We start from the raw sequence: 22,377 nt of genomic DNA, 5'->3' as shown, positions 1-22,377 counted from the left end.
TGTTTGTTTACTTTATCAAGAACTTTAAAAACACCATCTCCCATGTTGAAAGAGGCCTTCAAAAGGCCCACGAATCACCTCTGGTGATTTTTCCTCATTTACTCTGTTTAAAATAATTGGTTAATAACACATTAATAAGTAACCCTTATTAAACCAGAAGGGCTTTCTACTCCACAGTTTCCCAATCCATTTGAATGGTGAATTAAAAGGCTGAATTGAAACAAAGGAACACCCAGGAAATCTGTGACCCAGAAATATTCATATGGGCAGAGACTTGCTTATTTAAGGATTACTGCTCAGTGCAGGGAGGGATTCAGGGCTGCAGACAGATACTGTAGCAGCCTTACACATGCTGCAGTTGCTGCCCTCTAAGGGATTTATAGGTCAAAAGAAGCATCTTAGATTCCCCTGAAAACCAACATGAAGCCAGTGTTGGGGCCCTTGTATCTCCCACTCAGGGCAAGATGATCCATTCTACAAGGCCAGTGGGTGGAAATGCACACACAAATGACATTCTGTATTAATCTGCCCCCCTAAAGGCAGAGAATATTCTGTGATCTGAACTCAGATTATTCTGAACCAAAAGACAGCCTTGAATAAAAGGTGTTCCCATCAGCCAGAGTAAACAGTCTTGTGTGAAATGGAAGATACTCACGTGGCTAAACTGAAAGCTGGGTATATAACCCACATAGCTCCTCTTAAAGTGGATTCAGAGCAAAAGTTTAAATATTCTGACACAATGTGAAGGAGTTTCTCCTCTACTGACTCTGCAGGGAGCCTCGAGGGGAACAAACCCTGAACTTCTGCCCCTACCTAAAGTTAGGAGGTGTGAGTAGGAATATGCTATGGGAGATGGAAAAAACCTCTCCTTTTGTCTCCAGCTCTAAGAATTTGAAAAGAAGTTTGGAAATGCAAACCAAGTGTAAGGAAATGCAAACCAAGTGTAACCTGAGTCAGCAAGAAGTCTGACATAACAGCTCTGAGGGATGCAGATTGTCACATCCATCTTACTGGGCTGTGAACTCTGAGACACCTCTGGGATTTAAGCCTGGACCACACTCCCTCAGCAGAGAGCTCCCTGTAGGGTGTGCAGCCATTCTTATCTCTTGGCTGAGCTGCAGTGATGTGACCCCAGCTCAGCTGGAGGAGGAGAGGACGTGGGGTTGGATGGAGTTTAGCTCTCTGTCTTGGGAAGGAGCCAGCCTGCTTTCCAAAGAAGCTGTGGGTTGGGGTGAAGGCCTGACCTGCTGCATTAGCAAAGCTCCTTGTGTGGGCACTGATGTTTTACCCTACCTCCCTCTCCAAATTTATAAATCTGCACTTAGTTTGTTGGATTGTTTCAGCTGAAAAAAGCCTTGAAAAGGTTGATGCAGAGCATTCTGGCATTTCCCACATGGAACGTTTTGATTTCTCGGACTGAAATGTGTTCTTACTAAAAGTGCTTCAGTTTGTTTTTTAAATGTTTAAATAACCTAAAAATTTCAGGTCATAGGAAAATCCTTCCAAAGCCATTTATTAAAAATAATTTTCACTTGAGCAGAAAAATGTATTATATTGCTTGTTGGGCTAACCCTCCTTCCCTGTCGTCCCAATGTTTTCAGTTTTGGCCAGAGTATCCCATTCTTCCTGCCATTTCTCCACTCCAAGGCTCCCTCTTAGCCTGCCCCACTCCCCACAGCTGGGCTCTCAGCAGTTCTTTAGAGCTCAGGCAGACTTGCAAGCCCTGCAGTAATGAACAGAGGTACATAATTCTTGTATAATCAGAAAGAATCATTTGTATCATGATTAGAGCCCTCTGCTAAGCAAACAATAATGCCAAATTTTTAATGTCTGTTTTCTAGTTGCTCCCAGAAAGAAAATTCCTAATGTGACATTTTGCCTGTCCATCTTCAGCTGGGGGCTTATGTTGTTGCTGAGGTCACAGCATTCAAGACCAGTAGTAAACAAATCCATAAATCCAACCTTTTTCCATTCTTCTGGATCATCCCCAACTTTGTGAGGTGTGCTTTGAAAAGGCCCAGGCATGAATGTAAACACAAATACAGTTAGCACAAAAAAATTAGCTGAAGGAGAGAGGGTAAGAATAAATCAAGCATGAATTCTTACCTCTGCCACAGTCAGGCCCCAGAAAGCCAAGGAAGCAATGGCAAGTCCCAGACACACAGTCTCCATTCCCATAGCAATTACTGGGACAGTTATCCACTGATTCTGGAAAAAAAAAAAAAAAAAAGAGAATTCATACAGTTTAGGAAAGAAAACACCTCTGAGTTTGAAAAGGCTTTGGATGGCAGGACAGCTGGAACCTTGAAGCCATCACTGCTCTGGGGGCTGAAAGCATTGGTCTGAGCTCCACTAAATGGCACCCACCCATGGATGGCTCAACCCTAACACATTAGTGTGGAGCTATTGCAAACCTTAAGATTAAATCACTGCTCCTCCGTACCCACCAGGCTTTGTCCTCACTCAGTACCTGAAAACTTCCCGTTGTCTGTTCTTCCACCTTATTTTCCTGACCATTTCCTCTCTCAGAATTTAGTGGAGAGAAGCAGTGCACACAGTTGTGATGGCAGAACATGCATCTTTGTTTCAATTTTGTTGACTCTGCTAAGTGAACGTGGGGGCATTTATTTGTGCCAAAAAAGAGCTGAGCTATGACAGAAAAAGTTCCCCTCTGAAGTTTGCTGAACACAGAACCCAAGCTCATCCTGGCTGCCTCTTGAAGGATTACTTCTCACTGCATTTCTTCTGGTTTGTTCTGCAGTAATATATAAACAGCCCAAAGCACTGGGGCTAATATTATATCTTGGTGGAACAGGAATGGGACTATTCCTCTCTTCTGTCTCTAGTTATCACCTTTAATTCCTTGATTTTGGCAAAAAAATTGGCCACTCATCTTTCAAGTTGAGGAAAATTAACAGGTAAGCAAAATTTTATCTAGCACTTTTAATTTGAGGACAGTTCAGAATATTTGGGCTCAAAATATCTTTCATAAAAGAAGAACACCAGCTGGTAAACATTAGATACCAAAAAGACAATGAAAACAATTTTATTTTCTTGACTAAACTGTGAGTCAAGATTGAGTAAATGTAAGAAGTGGGGCTTGGAAAGATGATGGAATACCATGGTTCACTCCACTCTATTATTTTAGATTTTCTCTGAGGGAGATGCATATCAGGTTAAAACTGGATTAATCTATATAGGACGGGCACCAATGGTACATTTATCATGGAGTGGGGTGGAAATCTCAGCCATGTGGATAATAACTGAGCTTTCATAGATGTACTTTACAAGGCCTTGTGGTAGCAAAGATATTTGTAAACTTCCTATCTATGCAAGTGAAGAGAAACAGCTGCAGCAGAGATGTGCAGATGAGTTTCTGATCACAAATGAAAGGAAGACTGTTTCTGGATGGTTTTTCTCCAAACAACAGTTTTAAAGGACGTGGTGTAACTTAATTATTCATAAAGGGTAACAATTTTAAATAATAAAAACAATACCAAGCATTTATGTTTTAAATCTGAGCATCAGACATCTCACAATCAGATAGCTCCACACAACAAGGAAGGTAGAAGGAACTGCTGTCAGTTTTCTAACACATAAGTTCTATAGTTAAGCAGAAATTCACTTTATGGCATATGGAAATACAATCACAGCATGTAGTCAACACTTGGGGCTTGAGCTGCTGTCTTTATTCCAGTCAAATAGCATCCACCTTTCCTTACGATAAAAAAACAGCAGCTCAGGTCTTCAGCATTTATACTGATATTTTAGTACACTAACTTTCACTTAATACCAAGTATAAACACAGCTCTATCCTGCATTAATTAATATTAGGCCATATATATACAACTTTCAGAACTTTTTGATGTTTTCAGTTCACTGCTGAAAAAGAAAATAATTCTGCTCTGGGCATTTTTTCTCTATACTTTTTTTTTAAAAAAAAATGTTTATATCCTTCTTTTCCTCAAGAAATATATTGAGAAATTTAGAAGAAAAAAGTTATTTGTTGATGCACATACACATACTTACACATATGAAGAACATATAGAGTGTGAGTACAGCCAAACAAGATAATGAGACAGACAGGAAGATTTAACAGCTCCTGTTGCTGAAAGGTCAGTCCTTTGCCTCTAATCCTCTCATGCTCTGTACAAGCCTAAGCTCCCTCTTCTTGTGCTGGTTCTGGCACTTGTCAGATGCTTCAATGAGCTGGGTAAGCTCAAAAGGTGCAGAGCACAAAAATTAATGCAGCAGAGAAAAAAAATCAAGCTAACAGCATTCTACTGCCTGAAAAGTGGGAGCTGAAGGAGCAGAGCCACCCTGCTCAGCATCAGAGCAGGATTTACCTCCCCTCACACCAAGATTCTGGGTTAGGTCTGGAAGTTGTAGCATTTGAGGTTACACGTGCCTGATCTTTGAAGGCAATGGGAACAGCTATGTCAGTGCTTGATGCAGGACAGACTCTCAGTGTTATGACAACACCTATAGTATATTAAAAACTTTTTAAAGAGGGTTTTTTCAAGCTTTTGCATTACAGGATTAAATTGAGTCTTTGAAAGGGAGTAAAATATCCATACAACCGTCTTGGTATATTTATGTATGCAAAACAATAAAAAAATCAAGCAACCTTCAAAAAATGATGTAGCATCAGGCATGGCAGCTATTCCAAAGTGCAACAATTCACCTCATCAGTTAAACAGTAATCTTTGGTTCTGGAAATAATATTTTTCATTTATGCTGTGGTTAAGCTGATGTATAGAGATGTCTAGGATAAGACAAGGAAGATTCCATACAACATCTAGATTTCTACTGCAGGTTAAACTGAATGACTGTGTACAATGGGTACATAAGTTCAGGGGGATCACAGAAACGAGAATACCTGTGTTTCAGTACCCCAACTTTCCTAACTGTTAAGGTGAATTTATTTAATGAGCTCTACTCTAGTGGTTGTTCACTTCCTTCTCAGACAAGTTCAGACAGAAAGGGACCTGGGAGTCTGGATCGACAGGAAGCTGAACATGAGCCAGCAGTGTGCCCAGGTGGCCAAGAAGGCCAATGGCATCCTGGCCTGGATCAGGAACAGCGTGGCCAGCAGGTCCAGGGAAGGGATTCGGCCCCTGTGCTCAGCTCTGGTGAGGCCACAGCTTAAGTACTGTGTCCAGTTCTGGGCCCCCCAGTTCAGGAAGGATATCGAGGTCCTGGAGCAGGTCCAAAGGAGGCAACTGGGCTGGTGAAGGGACTCGAGCACAGACCCTATGAGGAGAGGCTGAGAGAGCTGGGGTTGTTCAGCCTAAAGAAGAGGCGGCTCAGGGGAGACCTCATCGCTCTCTACAACTCCCTGAAAGGAGGTTGGAGCCTGGGGGGGTTGGTCTCTTTTGCCAAACGACTTTCAACAAGACAAGAGGGCACGGTCTTAAGTTGTGTCAGGGGAAGTTTAGGTTGGATATTAGAAAGAATTTCTTTACGGAAAGAGTGATCCGGCATTGGAATGGGCTGCCCAGGGAAGGGGTGGATTCTCCATCCCTGGAGATATTTAAAAAGAGACTGGATGTGGCACTCAGTGCCATGGTCTAGCAACCGCAACGGTGGTTCAAGGGTTGGACTCGATGATCTCTGAGGTCCCTTCCAACCCATCCAATTCTATGATTCTATGATTCTATGAGATACAGATATTGTCATCAAAAACAGCTATAATTAGGCAGATCCCATCCACAGTGACCAACATTAACACATGCAAAAAAAAAAAAAAAAAAAAAGTGTATTTTGTGGTTGAGCTACAGATCTGTCATTTTACTTTGCAAAAATGCAGTGATATGCACATGTATCACTTCAGACATTACTATTTCCTCAGTCCTTGATTGCCCAGACTTTTCTTTGCAAGTTTCCCTACCTGCATCATACCATGTTGCCACCCACACAAAAGGAATAAAAAAGCAGGTGCATTAAGCCCATTGTATCTTCTTCACTAAAGCACTTCCGTAACTAATTGTGGCCTGACCACCCTATACTATTAATACAGCAAGCCCTTAAAAATCTCTTCATCTTCTACTTCAAATTCTACTTCACTGCTTTCTCTGATGCTCCTTGTTTTTCTAATACAGCTAGAAGTACCATTTCTAATGTGCTTGCATTTTGCACTTTGCCCTGGAATAACCTGCCTGTTCGAGGCAAGATGAACTGAAGAAGAAAAGAAACTTTTCCCCTCCAGTGGCTGGTGCCACTTACCATTTTTTAGCAGTTAAGGATGCTATCTTGCCTGGTGTGACTCAGGGCAATTAAGGTCTCTGCACACTCCCCAAAGTTCTTCACCACTGAGAATACACTCAGAAAAGCAATGAAGATTCACACAGTACATGTCTCAAAGCTGCTCAAAAAATATTTCCATAAAGGAAGTGTTAAACAAACCTGCTTTTTTTTTTCCTGAGCTCCAAAGCTAATGAGAACAAACAAGGCTTAAAACTTGGCTTCTGAGCAACAAATCTGAGAGCTGTGTGTGCAGTATTGAGCATGGTCCTATTTATATTCTTAGGTACAATCACAAGCTGGAATTTCTTTTACTTTGAAGACTGAAGGTCTTAGTAAGTCACCCTGACTTAAGACTACCCACAAAATACTCTGTCTTCATCCCAGGACTGAATTTCATTTAAATGATTACAGACTGCACCACTGGGCCAGCTCAGTGCATTTTTTGGCCCATCTGAAATGTACACATGACACAGGCACACACATCCATGAACACTGCTCCAACAACTACATTGCAACCAGGAGGAGGGGGTGACTTGTCATAAGAAATTAGGGAGTCACAAAAGGGGAACCCTAAAAAGAATGAAGAATCAAATGAACAAATGTTCAGAAGGAGGAGTTTGTAAATACCAGCACATGGGGCTTAGGTGATAGAAGAGAGTAAACTCTTTAACCTTCAGGGATCCCTTAAGTAAGTGGCACAAAGCAACTGTCTGTCTTCTAAGGATGTTTACAGTCAATACTACAGAGCTGATAAACTGTCAGTCAATAAATAAAAACAGGTCTCTGAAGTTATGGCTAGGTTCTACTCTCCTTCTACAGCTTATTCTGTGAGATGTTAGTGTTATTAACAGGATATTTTCCAATATATACAGAATTCCATATGGCGTTTTATGACTAGTGCCATGGGAACTGATTTAGACAACAATGACGTTTTGTTTTGTCTAATTGTTAAAGTTCACTGTGAGACCGTGGACAATTCTTTTAAAGAAAGAATTACATATTTATTTTTTTTTGTTTTCAGTCTGACTCTCACAGCTTTCTCTTGCCTTCCAGACTCTGAAGTGATCTGACTGACACCAGCTGGCAAAGGCAAAGATTATTAAATACAGAGTCGGCCAATGGATCACGAATGATGCTTTCATATGGTTTTGTTACTGTGTCTGAAGAGAACACTGAAAATGCAGCTCCCATGCCACCTTTCAACAAATCAAAGCCAGCAACAGGAAACCTGAAAGCAAACAACTCACACTGGAGAACACACCTGCAAAACTTGAGGTGCTGTGGCTTCTAATGGGGACTGCAGAAGCTTAAATATGGAAGTAATTGTCCTGCTAACTTCAAAACCTAATTAGCAACTGACATAGCAAGTGATTTCCCAAATAGATACTGTGAACATCCAGATCTCTTCTGAGAGGAGGAGTAAATGACAATATGAGACACATGGTTTTCAAATACATGCTGCCTCATATTGGAGAATGGTACAGAAATACTTGGCCTGACACAGCAGGTGTTCCCTACCCTAGTCCAGCCTAGTCCTACCAGCAGGATGTACAGAAGTGCTTCTAGATCCATAAAAATGAGAGACAGAAAAGATCCATTAAATGAGACAGCCTAAACTTCTCCAAGAGCAAAATTCTTCTTCTGAAGTACTCCTTAAAGTCCTTTCCACTCAAGAGCTTTAGCTATCAAAAAAGAGAAAGAAACAGATCATGGTTTGGAGCAAACCAGCTTTACTTCATGGACCAGGTTGACTTATAGCTGCTGAAGATAATTTTGGATGTTTGCCATTTGTCCCAGGAGACTTTTTCCAGTACAGGTTATCTCACAGTTGGTAGATTTTGAGGGAAGTTTGGCTGAAATCTTTGTCTCATTCCTTGTTTTCTTAGTCACTCCTTACCTTGAAAGAAGCTATAAATGGGCATGATCCTGCCCTGAGCCCTTACGCTATCTTTCATTTAAGGATATCGCCATGTTACACAGGAAAATGCTAATTGTTATAATTTCCATTTTTCTTTCTGGTAGTCTGAGGCAAAGACAAATCACTGCTTGCTTCATATCATAAACTGACTCATGTGACATCAGCAAAGCTCCCAGGCTAATTGTCTGCTCAGGGGACCACTTTGCTGCTGACAAAAAGCCCTGCGAAAGCCAACTCTGCTGTGGTGAGCTCTATAAAGATCTGTCAGCCTGGCTTCCAATTACCTACCTGAATTACCTTTATCCCAATGAAATACAATAAACATATTAAGGAGGCAGGCAAACTGTTAGACTCTTGATGGACTTCTCATTTATATACTCACCTTGTTTGTTGGTCAGCAGTATAGCTACTTGAACAGTATTTCTGCCTTATTTATTTACTATGCAACATTCAACTTAATAGCTTGTTTCTATATCTTTGGGCCAGAGGCCAAGGCAGATGTTTGCCTGACACCAAATCCTATTAGAGGCTGCAGTAACACAATTGTATGTTAAAGATAAATATTTTATAGCCTACACTTGCCACCCAGCATTATAATTTCTTTGGCATTTAGAGGCAACTATCTATTGGCAAAGAAAAAAAAAAACATTTATCCAGCTGGCAATTGAGGGCAGTAGCTTTCCTGGGAGTTAATAAGCATCAGGACTGCTTTCTAAGAACTGATGAAATGCCATTTTGTGCTATGAATTCAAATGCAACTATTTCATCTGAGAACCTCAAAGAGTTATACTGGAATTGGCAGGTTTTGTTGTCAGAAACCTGTAGGTAATGCTACAGTAGAAGAATTATAGCTGAATCATAGAATCACAGAATGGTTTGAGTTAGAAGGGACCTTAAAGATCATCCAGTTCCATCCCCCCTGCATGGGCAGGGACACCTCCCACCAGGTTGCTCCAAGTCCCATCCAACCTGGGCTGAGACACTTCCAGGGATGGGGCAACCGCAGCTTCCTTGGACAACCTGTGCCAGTGTCTTACCACCCTCACAGGAAAGAATTTCTTCCTAAATGAATCAGTGAATCCTCCTTGATGAATCAGTGCTAATTTCAGTTCCTGAACTGAAGGTTCAAAGAAATTGAAACTTGTTTTACCAATGAGAATGTTTAATATTAGAAGGAAGGTGCAAAGAAAAGAGTAGAGGATTTTTAGGCAACCTCACTGTTAACTTGAAACAATGGTTTCACCAGGGCAAAGAGGAGGGGGACAAGAAACTCCCTCAACCTGCTGGATACACTCTTCTAAATGCAAGGACTGGTCATCTTGACCTGTCATCTTGACATGATGGCACTGGTCATCTTGGCCACAAGGGCACTTTTCTGTCCCATTAAAAATGTCAAACTTCTGTATATGTACATGCATTAATTTTAAAATAGTAAATAAATTTCAAATACATGGAGGTAAAACAAATACTCAGAGAATTATTTACTGTATAAAATTAATAAATATATTTATTCTCACACAGAGGAAACTGTTCCTGACAGTCCTCTGTCTTATTTTCTCCTTCATCATATTGACCTTGCTAAGGAAGACACTTTGCTATGAGGGAGGGAGCACACATGGAGAAGGGCAGAAGGTAGTCAGACTCCTTGGTTCATATCTGACCATGAAATCCTCTGCACATCAATGCATAAGGGCCATGAGGAGTGCACAGCATCCCTCTCACCCTACAGTGACTTACATCCTATGGCATAGTGAAGGAACAGCACATTATTTCACCTTATTCTCTGCTGCTGCACCAGAGCAACCTCAGCAAGCCACATATTCTATCTCCTAGACCTGCTTATCCAGGATAAAGCTGTCACCTACAAGTTGATTGCAATAACATCTCTTTCACAGAAATGCTCCCTGTCACTGCCCCGACTGTGTTAGCAATAATTTTAATAAGAAGTCAGGCAGTATAACATGAAAGGCAAAGAAGATTCTGAGGCTCTGTGAACATATTTAATTTACTTCCCAGTTGCAGAGCTTGCAGTCTTGTTTATTTTTCAAAGAAATGATGCTACTCAATTGAATTTCACTGCAGGGTAGTTGGATTCTAAGTCTAGAGAACTGTCACTTGCCCTTGTAATTGTGATAACAATGACAAGGGAGACTTGGAGGTGAGAAGGAATAAAACAGGTTTCATATATCTCAAAATACCAGATTTGACATTATGAGCCAAAAATAAAGAAAGGGAAATTTTAAAAAAAGGCCCTGGAAATGAATAAAATGTTGAAATGCTGGGTCTGGGTCTGGTATTCTCTTGCTCCTCCTCCTCCTTCCCCAGCTGAGGTTTGAAAGGACTGATTCCTTCTTAGGGTACATCTCCCCTGCTGAGATTTCGATTTTGCTGCTTCATTTGTGTTTTAGAAGGCTTTTACATTTCTAGCTGAAGTAATCCACACCTGGCAACCAGGGATGTGAAAGTCTTGACAGCATCATGGAAACTCAGTCATTATTTCTGAGTGCTCTTTCACAGTTTCCTTTTCTGTAGGGCACCTAGTGTGATGCTGTGCCAGATTTGTTTCTTTTTTTCTTTTTTCTGAATGCTGGGAGGTCTGTTTTAATTAAAGACCAATGCATAAAATGCTGTTTTGCTCTCATATCCCAGTGGAACTCTAACCTTCACATGCAGGTATCAGGATGCTAAATTAGGAAAAGGGCAACAGACAGGCAGTCCTTTAAACAACTCCCTTAATCACTCCTGATTCTAGAAAGTCAGAGTGAAGTACAGTAATCACAGTATCCAGTTGCATGTTATTCTCCTTCTATTCTTGTTCTGTAATAATTTTTTTTTTAAAGTCATTTGCAAAGGCAGATTCTCCACATCTCCATCAGTGCACCAAGAGCAAATGTCTGCTCCAGCAGCAGTGACTCAAGAGGCTGGATCATTTTAAAAGGTGACAGTGAAGCACAAATGGTTTGGCTTCCAGGATCAGTTTGAGTTGCTTATTGAAACCATCAAGAGCTGCTGAATTTGCCAAATTTGACAGTATATCATGTGAACACTTTTTCCCTTGAGATATCTGGACTTTTCCTCCCAGGTCTGGCTTGAGATCTCTATCCAGGTACTCAAGTGGCTCTCACCACAGTCTTTCTCACATTATTTCAAGCATATTCGACTCTAAGCCCAGCTGGAAATACTACAAAACCAGCTTTTTTTTTTTGTGCACTATTTTTGAACTTCTGTGCTACAGAAACAGGGACCAAATGGGAATAGTTTGGAGAGTAAATAAAGATGAGAACAAGCCCAACCATTTCAGAAGCTTATGCCACATTTGGTCTGAATATGCTTTGGCTTTGGAGGGAAAGCTTTATCTCACTGATTAGTTCCTTTCTCTTACTATTTCCTTTTTAAGAAGAAATCTTTCCAGTGCAGAATGAATTATAATCTAAAGCTATCAGATGGCTGAAAGCATAAGGTGCAATGGGATTTCAAAAGCTCTTGGGCACTCATCCATGTATAGTACTAGATAACTTAATGGTAAAATCTCCTTTGTCTTCAGTGGGACCAGAATGATGGCAACTTCTTGAAAATCTTGCTAATGTATTTCTTCTGTTCATAGGGATATACAGGGAATGCTGCTTTCCTCCTTGAGAATGTGAGCAATGCTAAGAGTATGAAAGGATCTATGAAATGCACTTCTCAAGGAATTGCATATTGACCTACTGCAAAAAGCCTCTGTTCTAAATGACTTGAAATGTGATCACAGGTTATCTGAGAAAAAAAATAAAAATTCAAGGAAATATTTTAAACAAAGTGTAGCTGTTGGACTGAAGTCTTCTTCTGCAATGCAGCTTCAAAGCACAATAAGACTTTAATCCCATGCTTGTAATGTACATATGACAGTGCTGTGGAAATCTAGACAGACACGTTGAGAACATTTCTTTTCTTCTTAGTTTTCCTTTTTTGCAGTTGGAATATTTTTAAACCTGAATTTTGTTCCAGTAAATGAAACTCTTATATCCCAAATTTGCCCAAGGGATTGCAAAGCTTTTTTTTTTCCTTCTCACTCTCATAAATTGTTACAAACTAATAGAGGAAACAACAACTGTTCAGCCTTCAGGGTTCAACTTCTGGAGCTGCACTAGCAAGCAGGGAGTTACTTCACATTCAGTACATTACAATTTCTGCTCTTGTAGCTCAGGGCAAGGCTAACGTTGGCCTTGAGTTTCATTTTAAATGATGTTGTAAGTTGTTGTCTTCTGCAGGAAAAAAAACCCCAAATCATTCTTGCATACACACAGAGAGTGGACCTCAAATGTGATCTCACTTGGTCAAACAAATGCTGTGAAACCTCAGCAGTGTTCTGGATGCATTAAAGATTAAGTTTCATTTTACATAAAGCCTTTAGCAAATACAGCCAGCCTGATAAATACGGATGGGCACATGCTGGCCCAAATGACTGATGTCTGAGGTTCAATTAGGTAGGTGTCTGGTCCTAGGGAATTGCACTGCTACAGAAGGGCCTGACTCTCCTCTAGGTTTTGTGTTAGATCTGAAAACCTGATGTTCCCTGGGCCATCTCAGGTGCCACTAGATGTCTGTGCTCAGGCAGATGCACTGAACTCTCAGTGATCTTTGAAAAGGGCCAAAAAAAACCAAAACAAAAACAGAGGCAGAACTCATGGCTCTGCTTCTTCTTGTAGCAGACTTGCTGTACAAACTTGGTCAAAGCATGTTCTGTCTCAGAGCCTCCTGCAGTCCCTCTAAAAATCAGTTTAATGTAATTTATTTAACTTCTTCTGAGACTGCTGTAGCACTTCAATAAAGAAAGGATTCACATATCTAATACACAGACCAGCCATTTTCACTGAAAAATCCAACATCTGCCAGGAGTTACTGTGCAGACTCTGCCCTTCTCATCCCACTTGGCTGCCATGCAAAAGGAGAGACTGACCTGGTAACTCCTAAGATGCTGATGATGGTGGCTTCTGTCCTTTTTTGTGTGCTTGTATAAAAGTATATACACTTTAAAACAGCCTTTAGAAGACTAAGTCTTTAAAAAGGTTGTTGTTCTGGTACAAAAAGGGTTCTCCTTTTGTTTGTCGAAGTGAGTAACTCCCACAACCATATTTCTGTGCTTTAGCAGGAGAGCATTCAGGGAAAGAAAAGTCTGCACAGAGCAGTTCTAGCAGCTCAGTAATAGGACACGGGAATAAAACAAGCTGTGCTTACATTAGCCTGCAGTCTGGGGTGCATGGAAAGAGCTATATACAAAAGTGTAAAAACAAAAACCATATGCACTGTTTTACACGTTTCTCCAGAAACCCTCGGATAGCACAATATGCTGTGCTATTAAGGAAGAATTCTGCTGGTTTGAAAAAAATTGAACAGAAAAAAGGACAGAAATAACAGACATGAAGAAAAAAGGCTTTAACTTCAGTATTAAATAAACCATTTCTTGACCCTAAAACTAACATAATTACCCCAATCAATAAACCTTTTGTACAAGCTCTGTCAGATCAAGAGAACTTGCCTGCCTGCAAACAGCACTCTGACAAGCAAGTTCAAGGCTACCAGCCCATGTAAGTACAGATGTAGGCAAATAAAGAAAAATCTACCTTCATTTTCCTACCATTTTCAAGCATGATCAAAACCAGACAAAATCTGTATCATTAAAGACATTCAGATGTCTAACTTCTACTGAGATGAATACTCACTGGCATCCACACAATCTTAACAAATGTGGCTTAATTTCTTTTGTTCAACAGTATAAAGGAAAGCATATGCCTGCTAGTCTATTTTTCCCACCCAAATTACCACTTGTAATCATAAGTTCTATTGAAAGAAGTGTACATATATAAACCAAAATATTAAAAACAAACAAACAAACAAAAATACAAGAAAAAGTTCAAGTGTAACATTAAATAAATTATTCTATCTCTGCTTTAAAACTAAGCTAGCTTTACACATCATGTTTTCCTACTGCTAGCTTTTACTCACAGAGTGTCTATGAAGAGATATAGTCTGTATGGAAAGAGCAGCTGTGGAATTTTTTACAGCCAAGTATCTGACCTTTACAGGCTTCTTATTATTTAATTAGCTTTGAGATGCGTCCCTGATTTTCCCTCTATTAGAGATGCCTGAAGTCGTCAAAAGAAAAATCCTGAAATAATAATTTTGCCTGCCATTAGGGCTTGGGAAGCAGGGGTTTTATGTAAGAATTGTTCCAGACACACTCAGAAGGAAAAAAGGTCATCACAAATAACATGTAGATTTTAATAGATTGGTCTGATTTCAGGTTACTTGGAAGTGCTGCCTCTCCAGCAGAAGCAGGAAGAAAGCTGCAGATAGGATAGCATTTAAGGAATGGTCTGGCATAGGATCATGTAGAAACATTACTGACTGAAGCTGAAGGGGATTTAAGAACCTGGAGCATTGCTTGATCTGTTAGGAGCTGCCTGGAAAGGCAGACAGGGAGATAAACTCCAACACTGGGCCATGCTCATCCCTTCAGCTTACTGCACTGGGAAATGAGACTGTGCATTGGGTCTGGAGAAAAAGGTGAAGAGATTAAGGGGGCCTTGATAGAGGTATTTCTGACACAGGTGATGAAGCTTTAAGGGTTCCATCACTGTCAGTTTAAAAACATCATCTCTGGTTTACTAAGAACAGCAAACAAAAACCTCTAGCCATGGGGAGTACGGAGTCATGTGAAAAGCTTCACCTCCACACAGCTTTCCTTCCATTTCCAGATCCAGGCTCAGTTATGTTAGCTCTTTATTAAACCCTCTAAAGCAAAAAGACTAGATTTCTACATGGGCTGGATGAAAACATGAAATCTCATGAATCACACAGCTACATCTCATCAGCTACACCTGCTTGTGGAGAGGAATTCTTTCAGCTCATAGAAAACTCAGGCAGAGGGAGTTTACCCCACTTTTCCACCTCCCCAGACCATGGCTGGATTTGCTGAGGGTGGAGACAGCAATCTCCTCTTTTCTTGCAATCCTTCTGCCTGGACAAATTCAACTCTGACTGAAGGACTTGAAGTCCTGTGGCCAGCTGGATGTTAGTGGGAGACACTTTGCAGTGCTCCAGCATAACCTGAATCTACTCTTTGGATAAAAGTAAGTTTTACATGAAGCAGAACTGTCAATGCAACATCACATAAGACCAAATTCACAAGGAAAAAAAAAGCTAAACCACTGCCTGCCAGGGAATCTTAAATGCCCTTTTTGCCTCCTACCTGAATTGAAAGACTATTTTCTAAATACTACTTGACCAAGACCTTCACCACTGTCAGAGAAACTGGATAAGAGCTGAAAGCAGGAAACACAGCATCCACAAAGTGGCAACAAGAGAGTAATCAAAAAAGGCACTGACCATCTGATAGAGTGCCTGTCATGCAAAGTCTTGTATTGGGACACATAGAGCTGGAGGCAAAAAACTATTTGCAGAGCATGCAAAGCTCTGCTGTTATTTTACAGGAGAGAGATCAATAACATCAAAAGTGAAGTGGTGATTTTCCTCCCTGCCATGGTTCTCATATGCTGTTATATGTCTTTTTTCTTTGTAGAGCAAGAAAAGAGCTTGAGTTTGGGAAGGAACAGGTAATTAACTATCTGCATAGCATGACCACAAGGTGGAAGTGCTCAGAAGTCTCTCTGTGAAATAGGGGAAGGGCTAAAATGACCACACTCATGCAACAGAGAACAACACTTGTAGCAACCATGCATTTGCATGGAGCAGCTCTAATCCCATTAACAGTTTAAGGGTCCTGATTCAGCAAAATACTTGCTAAACTTTCAGCCCCTTTTGCTGGATACAGCCTAAGGAGAAGTTCAGAAAAGGGTTGCTGTGACATTAGAAGCACTTTCCCTCATTCTGAGTCCTAAAGAGCTAATTGTATATGGGGGAGTTATAAGTCAACTAACTCAGGCATGAAGGAGCTAAAAGAAAGTACCAGAGCAGATCACACCCCCCTTCAGTCTACACAACATCCTGACTCCTCAATATTTCCATGAAACCAACGTAAACTTTTCCAGACATTACCAAAGCAAGTGTAAATAACGGGAATGGCTTTGAGACTGTAAGTGGATCACACTTCCACATCCCCTCTGAATGGGAAATTGACAGCATTTAAGTTAGCCTACAAAGACAGCAAAACCAAGGGAAGCAAATCCGAGCTGCTCAGGTTCTTCCTTTTTTGCTAAGAACAAGTTAAACATAAAAGACATTTTCACTCAGAGCTAAGGAAGAGTCATTCTTTCACTTCTCACACAAGGACATCTCCCAGTCCCAGGTGCTTGTCTCTGCACCCTGGAATTTCTTCTCCCCTCTCTAAGGTCAGTCCTACCATGAAGTGCTCCTCTGCTGATAGCCTTGTGTGTGAACTTCTGTCCTAGGGGCTGTATGGGGGTGGGTTGGTTTGCAGGATATTACAGGAAGGGCTGTAGGTTCTGGCAGCCCCTTAGAAATAACACCACCAGCTTGCTTTGTACTTTGATGGAGTAAAGTACCTATGGTAGTTTTCTTTTGGATACTGAAGGGGGCAGAAGGAACAACAGCCCTTTTTTTTTTAAGCTTAAGAATTGTCTCCTATAGAAGATAAAAATGAGATCACAGAATGGTAAGGGTTGGAAGGAAACCTAAAGATCATCTAGTTGCAGCCCACTGCCATGGGCAGGGGCACCTTCCACTAAACCAGGTTGCTCCAAGAACACTCCAACCTGGCTTTCAACACTTCCAGGGATGGGGTATCTACTACTGCTCTGGAAAACCTGTGCCAGGTTTCCTCACAGGAAAGAATTTTTCCTATGACCTAATCTAAATCTCCCATCTTTCAGTTTGAAACCATTACTCTTTCTCCAGTCACCAGAGGCCCTACCAAAATGCTTTGTCCCTATCTGTCTTACAAGGCCTTTCAGTTATTAAAAGGCCACTGTAAGATCTCCCTGGAGCATTCTCTTCTCCAATCTCCAATTCTCTCAGCCTGTCTCCAGAGCAGAGCTGCTCCAGCCCTGAGATCAGCTTTCTATCCCTCCCCTGGACTTGTGCCAACAGCTCCATGACCTTCTTGTGCTGGAAGCTCCGGAACTGGATGCAGTATTTCAGGAAGGGTCTCATGAGAATGGAGTAGAAGGGGAGAATCTGTATTTGTGCTTGGGATTGCTCCAACCCATGTGCAGGACTTTGCACTTGGTCCCGTTCAACTCTCATCATAGTATCAACTGGGTTGGAAAGGACCTCAGAGATCATCAAGTCCAACCCTTGATCCACTACCGTTGCAGTTACTAGACCATGGCACTGAGTGCTCTATGGAGTTACATCCTGTTGTGGGTGTTCTTCATGTGTTTCCTGATGTCTCTTAGGTGCCATGTTGGTAAACAGAGATGCTCTCCTCTCTCAGACATCTGATTTTGCTTTTCCTTTTTATTTCCTGCCCTGCACAGCCATGTTTGCCAGAGCTCAGCAATAACAGTTGCTGGAAGGCACTTGCTCTCAAACAACAATGTTTTGAGGCTCTCAGATGTTTCTTGCTTCTACTGAGCAGATTTTTGGCCAATGTCTCTGTCCTGACTCCAGCTGATTCCTTAGCCCAATATTTTGCCCCACTTGTGCATGGTTTCTCTGAATAAGTCACCACTACCAGGCAGAGGTGAATCCACAAGGATTTCAGAGCAGTGTTTCTATTAGAAATTTTAGTAAGTGCTACTAATGTCATTTACAAAAAGATTAATTTATTATTGAGAGAACTTGATCGTCCATTCCTTTAGAATGGGGTATAAAAATGCTATTAAAAGATGAAAAAAATCCCAGAATAATCCTTTTTTCCCCCTCCACCTGGACTGCCTGTATTATGCAGACATGTAAGTTCTGACAGGCATTATGAGGCTGTGTTTTCCCCAGGTTTACATGCAGTGACATTTAACAGGCACACATTTTGATGTTACCTAACTATTTAGTGCTGATGATTCCATATCCTTTTAGAAAACAAGCTAAACTGCCATCTCCTGCCCTCAAAATCAGTGTTAATATTCCTTAGTGGTTTTAGTTATAGCTATATTGGATTCCAAGACTGCATGATGGACAGCCTCACAATTTATGAAATTAGCTGTCTGTTCTCAGAGTGGAATGCAGATATTTTCTTCCATTTTTCCTCAGTTTTCTCTAGAATAATGGAGGCCAAATCATTCCAGACAAGCACTGCACAGTAATTGCAGATGATATTGTCATACAGAGCCAGCAATGATTTTACTGGCTCTGAAAAGTTCAGTCTGCTGGAACATAGCAGCACTTGGAAAATCAGCACCCTTTCCACTCAACATTTTTATTACTGAATAAAAGCCCTTTACTCAGGTGAGTCCTTACTCATAGGGGAAGTTTGCATGAAGAATGACTGCACAATTTGGCTTTGTGAACTTATCATTATGATCACCATTATCAGTTTTCTGCTTTCTACTATTATATGTGACAAAATTAATGCTTAATGCATTTTGCCAGCAATTCTAACACCCTCACAGCATCTCGGGGGAAATGTCACTCTCCTCAATTTTACTTGCTGAGAAGCTGAAGCATGAGCCTGGGCTGGGTCAGAATTAGCACATCAATCAGAATTCAGGAGTTCCAGGCTGCTGGTCCTCTTCTCAGATCACCAGATTCTACTTCTTCCTGCTATACTTTGCTAACACACTCTCACTCTAAGCCCTATGTCAGTGCAATAATAAAGGGAGATTATGTGCTCCTGCCACAGAAATCAAATTAAATGGCAGCTTGCTTCTGACAGTCAGCACAACTCCTTTGCAGGTTCCTCACCCCACACAGACAGATCTAAGGCTTCCATCACGTGTGGCTTGATTTATTTGTTTGGCATTGCAATTTTACACCCTGGTTCATAAACACTGTGTCAGGCTGCTGAGTCCTCTTTACCCTGGCACTGATAAAAATTATAACACCACGGTGTTAGAGTATTTATATAGACTTAAATTCTAGCAGCCATGTCTTGCCAGACCTCATGAATGCACTAGAAAGGTTCTGAAGCTTTACAGTATATTTATACAAAACACCTGTCTTGTTTGCTTTAAAACCTAGCTGCTGAAATCTGGACTAAGAAGAAAGATACCAATGTTTTAAGGCTGCTACATTTTTTTATGGTACCAAAATGCTGCATTACTCTGGCCAAATTCTAAAAAGCTCTATCTTCCTATCTAGTTTTTTTACTTATCTCAAATGAGTTTCAAAGTGCATAGCTTGTACCTAAATAGTTTTTCTTGTATGTTACAGCTTTGTGCTCACATACAGCTGCCACTGGGCAAAGACATTTCCATGTATGGGCCAAAGCTCTCTCTTGTATAGCAAAAAAAAAATCTTTTCTTTTAGTGAAACAAAGAATGATTTAAGGTCAAGAGGGATACATTTAATATGTCATGAATGGCATATCATGGATTGTTCTGCTTATTATATACACAGAAGAGTGTAAACAAACAAACAAAAAGAATTACCTAAAAGACATTCTGACACACTGCTCACCCACACCATTCCCCACTGTTCAAAGGCAAATTAAAAAAAAAAAAAAAGAATCACTTTGAAAGCAAGAACAACTAGTGATTGTGCTTTAAAAGCCTTTCTGCTGTGAGATCCTCACTGCTTTTCTTGTGGCAGAAAATTTTAAACAATTCTTAGGTAAAAAAAAGTCACTTTCAGGAGAATTATCTGGATGGTCTTCTGGGCAGAAGGTGGTTGGTGCAACTAAAACCTTAAATTTTTAATGTAAAGTAAGTGAAAGGACATCTGCATTCTATTGAGCAAGATTACAGTGTTAAAAAGCTAATGTGCAACTATTTTGGTGTTGCTTAATTGTGAACAGGATTGCCATGTGTATTTCCAGGTTTTAAATCCAACACAGAGTATTATAGCAGTGTTTCCACTTCTGCATTAGATAAACTTTAGCACTAAAACGGAATATTAGGATCTTAATGACTTTGCTTTAATAAAACCTAAACTTTTAATTAACCTGCCAAGACAAATTACAGCCACTAGCTCTTTGGTAACTATTGCAGACAGCTGAGACTCAACACAAATGCCTCTTCTGGGAGAGGGATTAATGGCAGCTTTAGAGGGAGTCTGCTTTTTTCAGCAAAGACAAGAAGTCCATTAAACGATCACTGTGGCTAGAAAAAAGCTGAGTGCTAGTTTATGGACCAATCTTTAAATTGCAATCAAATGAATTTGGGTGTATGAATAGTTTCAGCAGGTCAAATTTAAAATTATTACTGAATCAGAAACAGATTCTGATAATTACAGAGTGGGGAGAGAATATCCAGTGTGCTGGGCTGTCACACAGGCCACAGGCAGCATCCTTTTCTCCTTGACAGCAACAAATGTTTGCTGTTGCACTGAACTGACAAAGCTGGGAGACTCATTTAGTTAATTTGTTCTTAAGAAATCTCAGATTCTTTTGGTTAGTGAGGAGAAATAGAGAATGCTGCCATCGTGGTTCCTACTGCTAGTGACCTTTAATGGTGTAGTGACCACTACCTTTGTAGTGACCTTTAATGGTGTCTTCACTACTCTGAACCTCTGCTTGAATAATCTGGATGGTGTTCAAAGGCACTGTCACATAAAATTGTTGCATGATGCTGCTGTGTGCTCTTCAATAATTCCTACACAATGCTTCAGAAAAAAAGCAACCAACAACCAACCAATGAACCAAACAAACTAAAGAAAAAGAAGATTAAAGGAAGTAAATGAAGCAGGGAATTTCAAGCTTGTAATCCATCCTTGCCACTGGGTGGAAACTCCTTTTGGTATAGTTATGTAAAGGTCTACAAAATTCTCTCCAGAACTACACAACACTGCCATGCAGTTTGAGTATGTGTGTTCATACCTGGCCACAAGGCATATTTAGGAGTTTAGGAATAATACAGGAAATCCTTACCAATAGCAGTAGTAAGAAAAGAAACCACTTCTGACTCCTTGCCATCATTGTAGAAGGCTAAATGCCATATTCCTGAATCCAAATACTGGATAAACCCTGTCTCATGGCTGGACAAGGGCACAAAAGCTCTGTGTTGCCTCTGAGGTCCTTCTAAGCTTCTTGCCTCCTGTGTCAGCAGACGTCTTCCATCCAGAAGTTCAACAAAGTCAAACTGAAACACAGAAAGAGTGACATTTGTGAGCATTTCTGGCTTTCTCGAGCTTTGCCTCTTGCTCTTGCTCTGGGTCTGTCTTATCTGGGAGAAAAACACAAGATCAAGATCAAGATGAAGATCAAGAACCGGAAACACACATATCCGGAAGCATCACAAAGACTTTCTCTGGTAACTCAAGTATGTTCCTGGGCTACCTGCAAGTAACCATAGACAAAATAACTAGTATATAAATGTATTTTTCTCTAATTACATGAATCAAGAAAACATCCTTATTTATAATGTGACTTGGGGCATCCTAACCCTACAGATGTGTTCTCATTCTGTAGAAACATAGGCAGGGAAACATGAGGTCCACAGACCATACCTAAATTGCACTCTGAGTATGATGATAAGAAGCTTATTTGTTAGCTTCTTTGTGTCTTGCCTAATAGGGAAAATAGACAGAAAATTGTATCCAGCCTAATCAGATTGTTTGCCAGAACTGCTGGGGATTTCCAAGGAACAGATAAGAGGTAAGTAAATTCCGGCAAAAGTATTTTGCTTAACTAGCAAGGGCTTTATGTAAAAGTAGCAGCAAAAATAGCCAAAAGATCATGGAAGATGAAGATGGAAAAGAGATAAAGTAACATAAAAGTCTCATTTAGAGGGTGGCTTTCAGAAGTTTTCCTTGAAAGGACAATTTCTTTTTTTTTTCCAGGGTAACCTCAGCTGAACAGCTTTGATGCTGTTATTAGTATTGCAAATACCTATTTAAATAGTTTTCCACAGACTTGCTGCAATAATTTTATTTTATCTGGTAATATAGTAATGGAGTCAGATAGAAGCCCAGTAAAGAACACAAACTTTAAGTGAACTAATATGACTTATATAGTGAATTTTGGTGAACAGGACATCTTGTGGGCAGGATCCAACAGTTGAAGCACAGATAAGACACAGCTTAGTCTCCTGACCTCACTTGGTTTTGCCTCTCTCAGGCTGGTCAAAAAAGCTTCTATATTTTGGCAAAAAGGAGGAAAACAGACAGAAAAAACCACCACCACTTATTTTTGTACCAGTAAATGTTGGTGCACTGAATGA

General features: G+C 40.5%; 1 protein-coding gene across 1 annotated transcript in view; it reads right to left on the bottom strand.

The window, feature by feature from the left end:
* Window positions 1-22,377, bottom strand: part of TENM4 (teneurin transmembrane protein 4) — a 358,077-nt gene that overhangs the window by 148,174 nt on the left and 187,526 nt on the right. Inside the window, exons 9-10 of the mRNA XM_030461389.1 lie at window positions 21,087-21,297; window positions 2,107-2,208 (exon numbers count right to left, since the gene is read on the bottom strand). Coding sequence (XP_030317249.1) covers window positions 2,107-2,208; window positions 21,087-21,297 — 313 coding nt within the window. The remainder of the gene's footprint in view (window positions 1-2,106; window positions 2,209-21,086; window positions 21,298-22,377) is intronic.

Source organism: Calypte anna, chromosome 1 (genome assembly GCF_003957555.1).
Source record: "Calypte anna isolate BGI_N300 chromosome 1, bCalAnn1_v1.p, whole genome shotgun sequence".
Classification (NCBI taxonomy): domain Eukaryota; kingdom Metazoa; phylum Chordata; class Aves; order Apodiformes; family Trochilidae; genus Calypte; species Calypte anna.
Note: the sequence above shows the minus strand (reverse complement) of the source record. Positions and strands in the feature narration are given on the sequence as shown.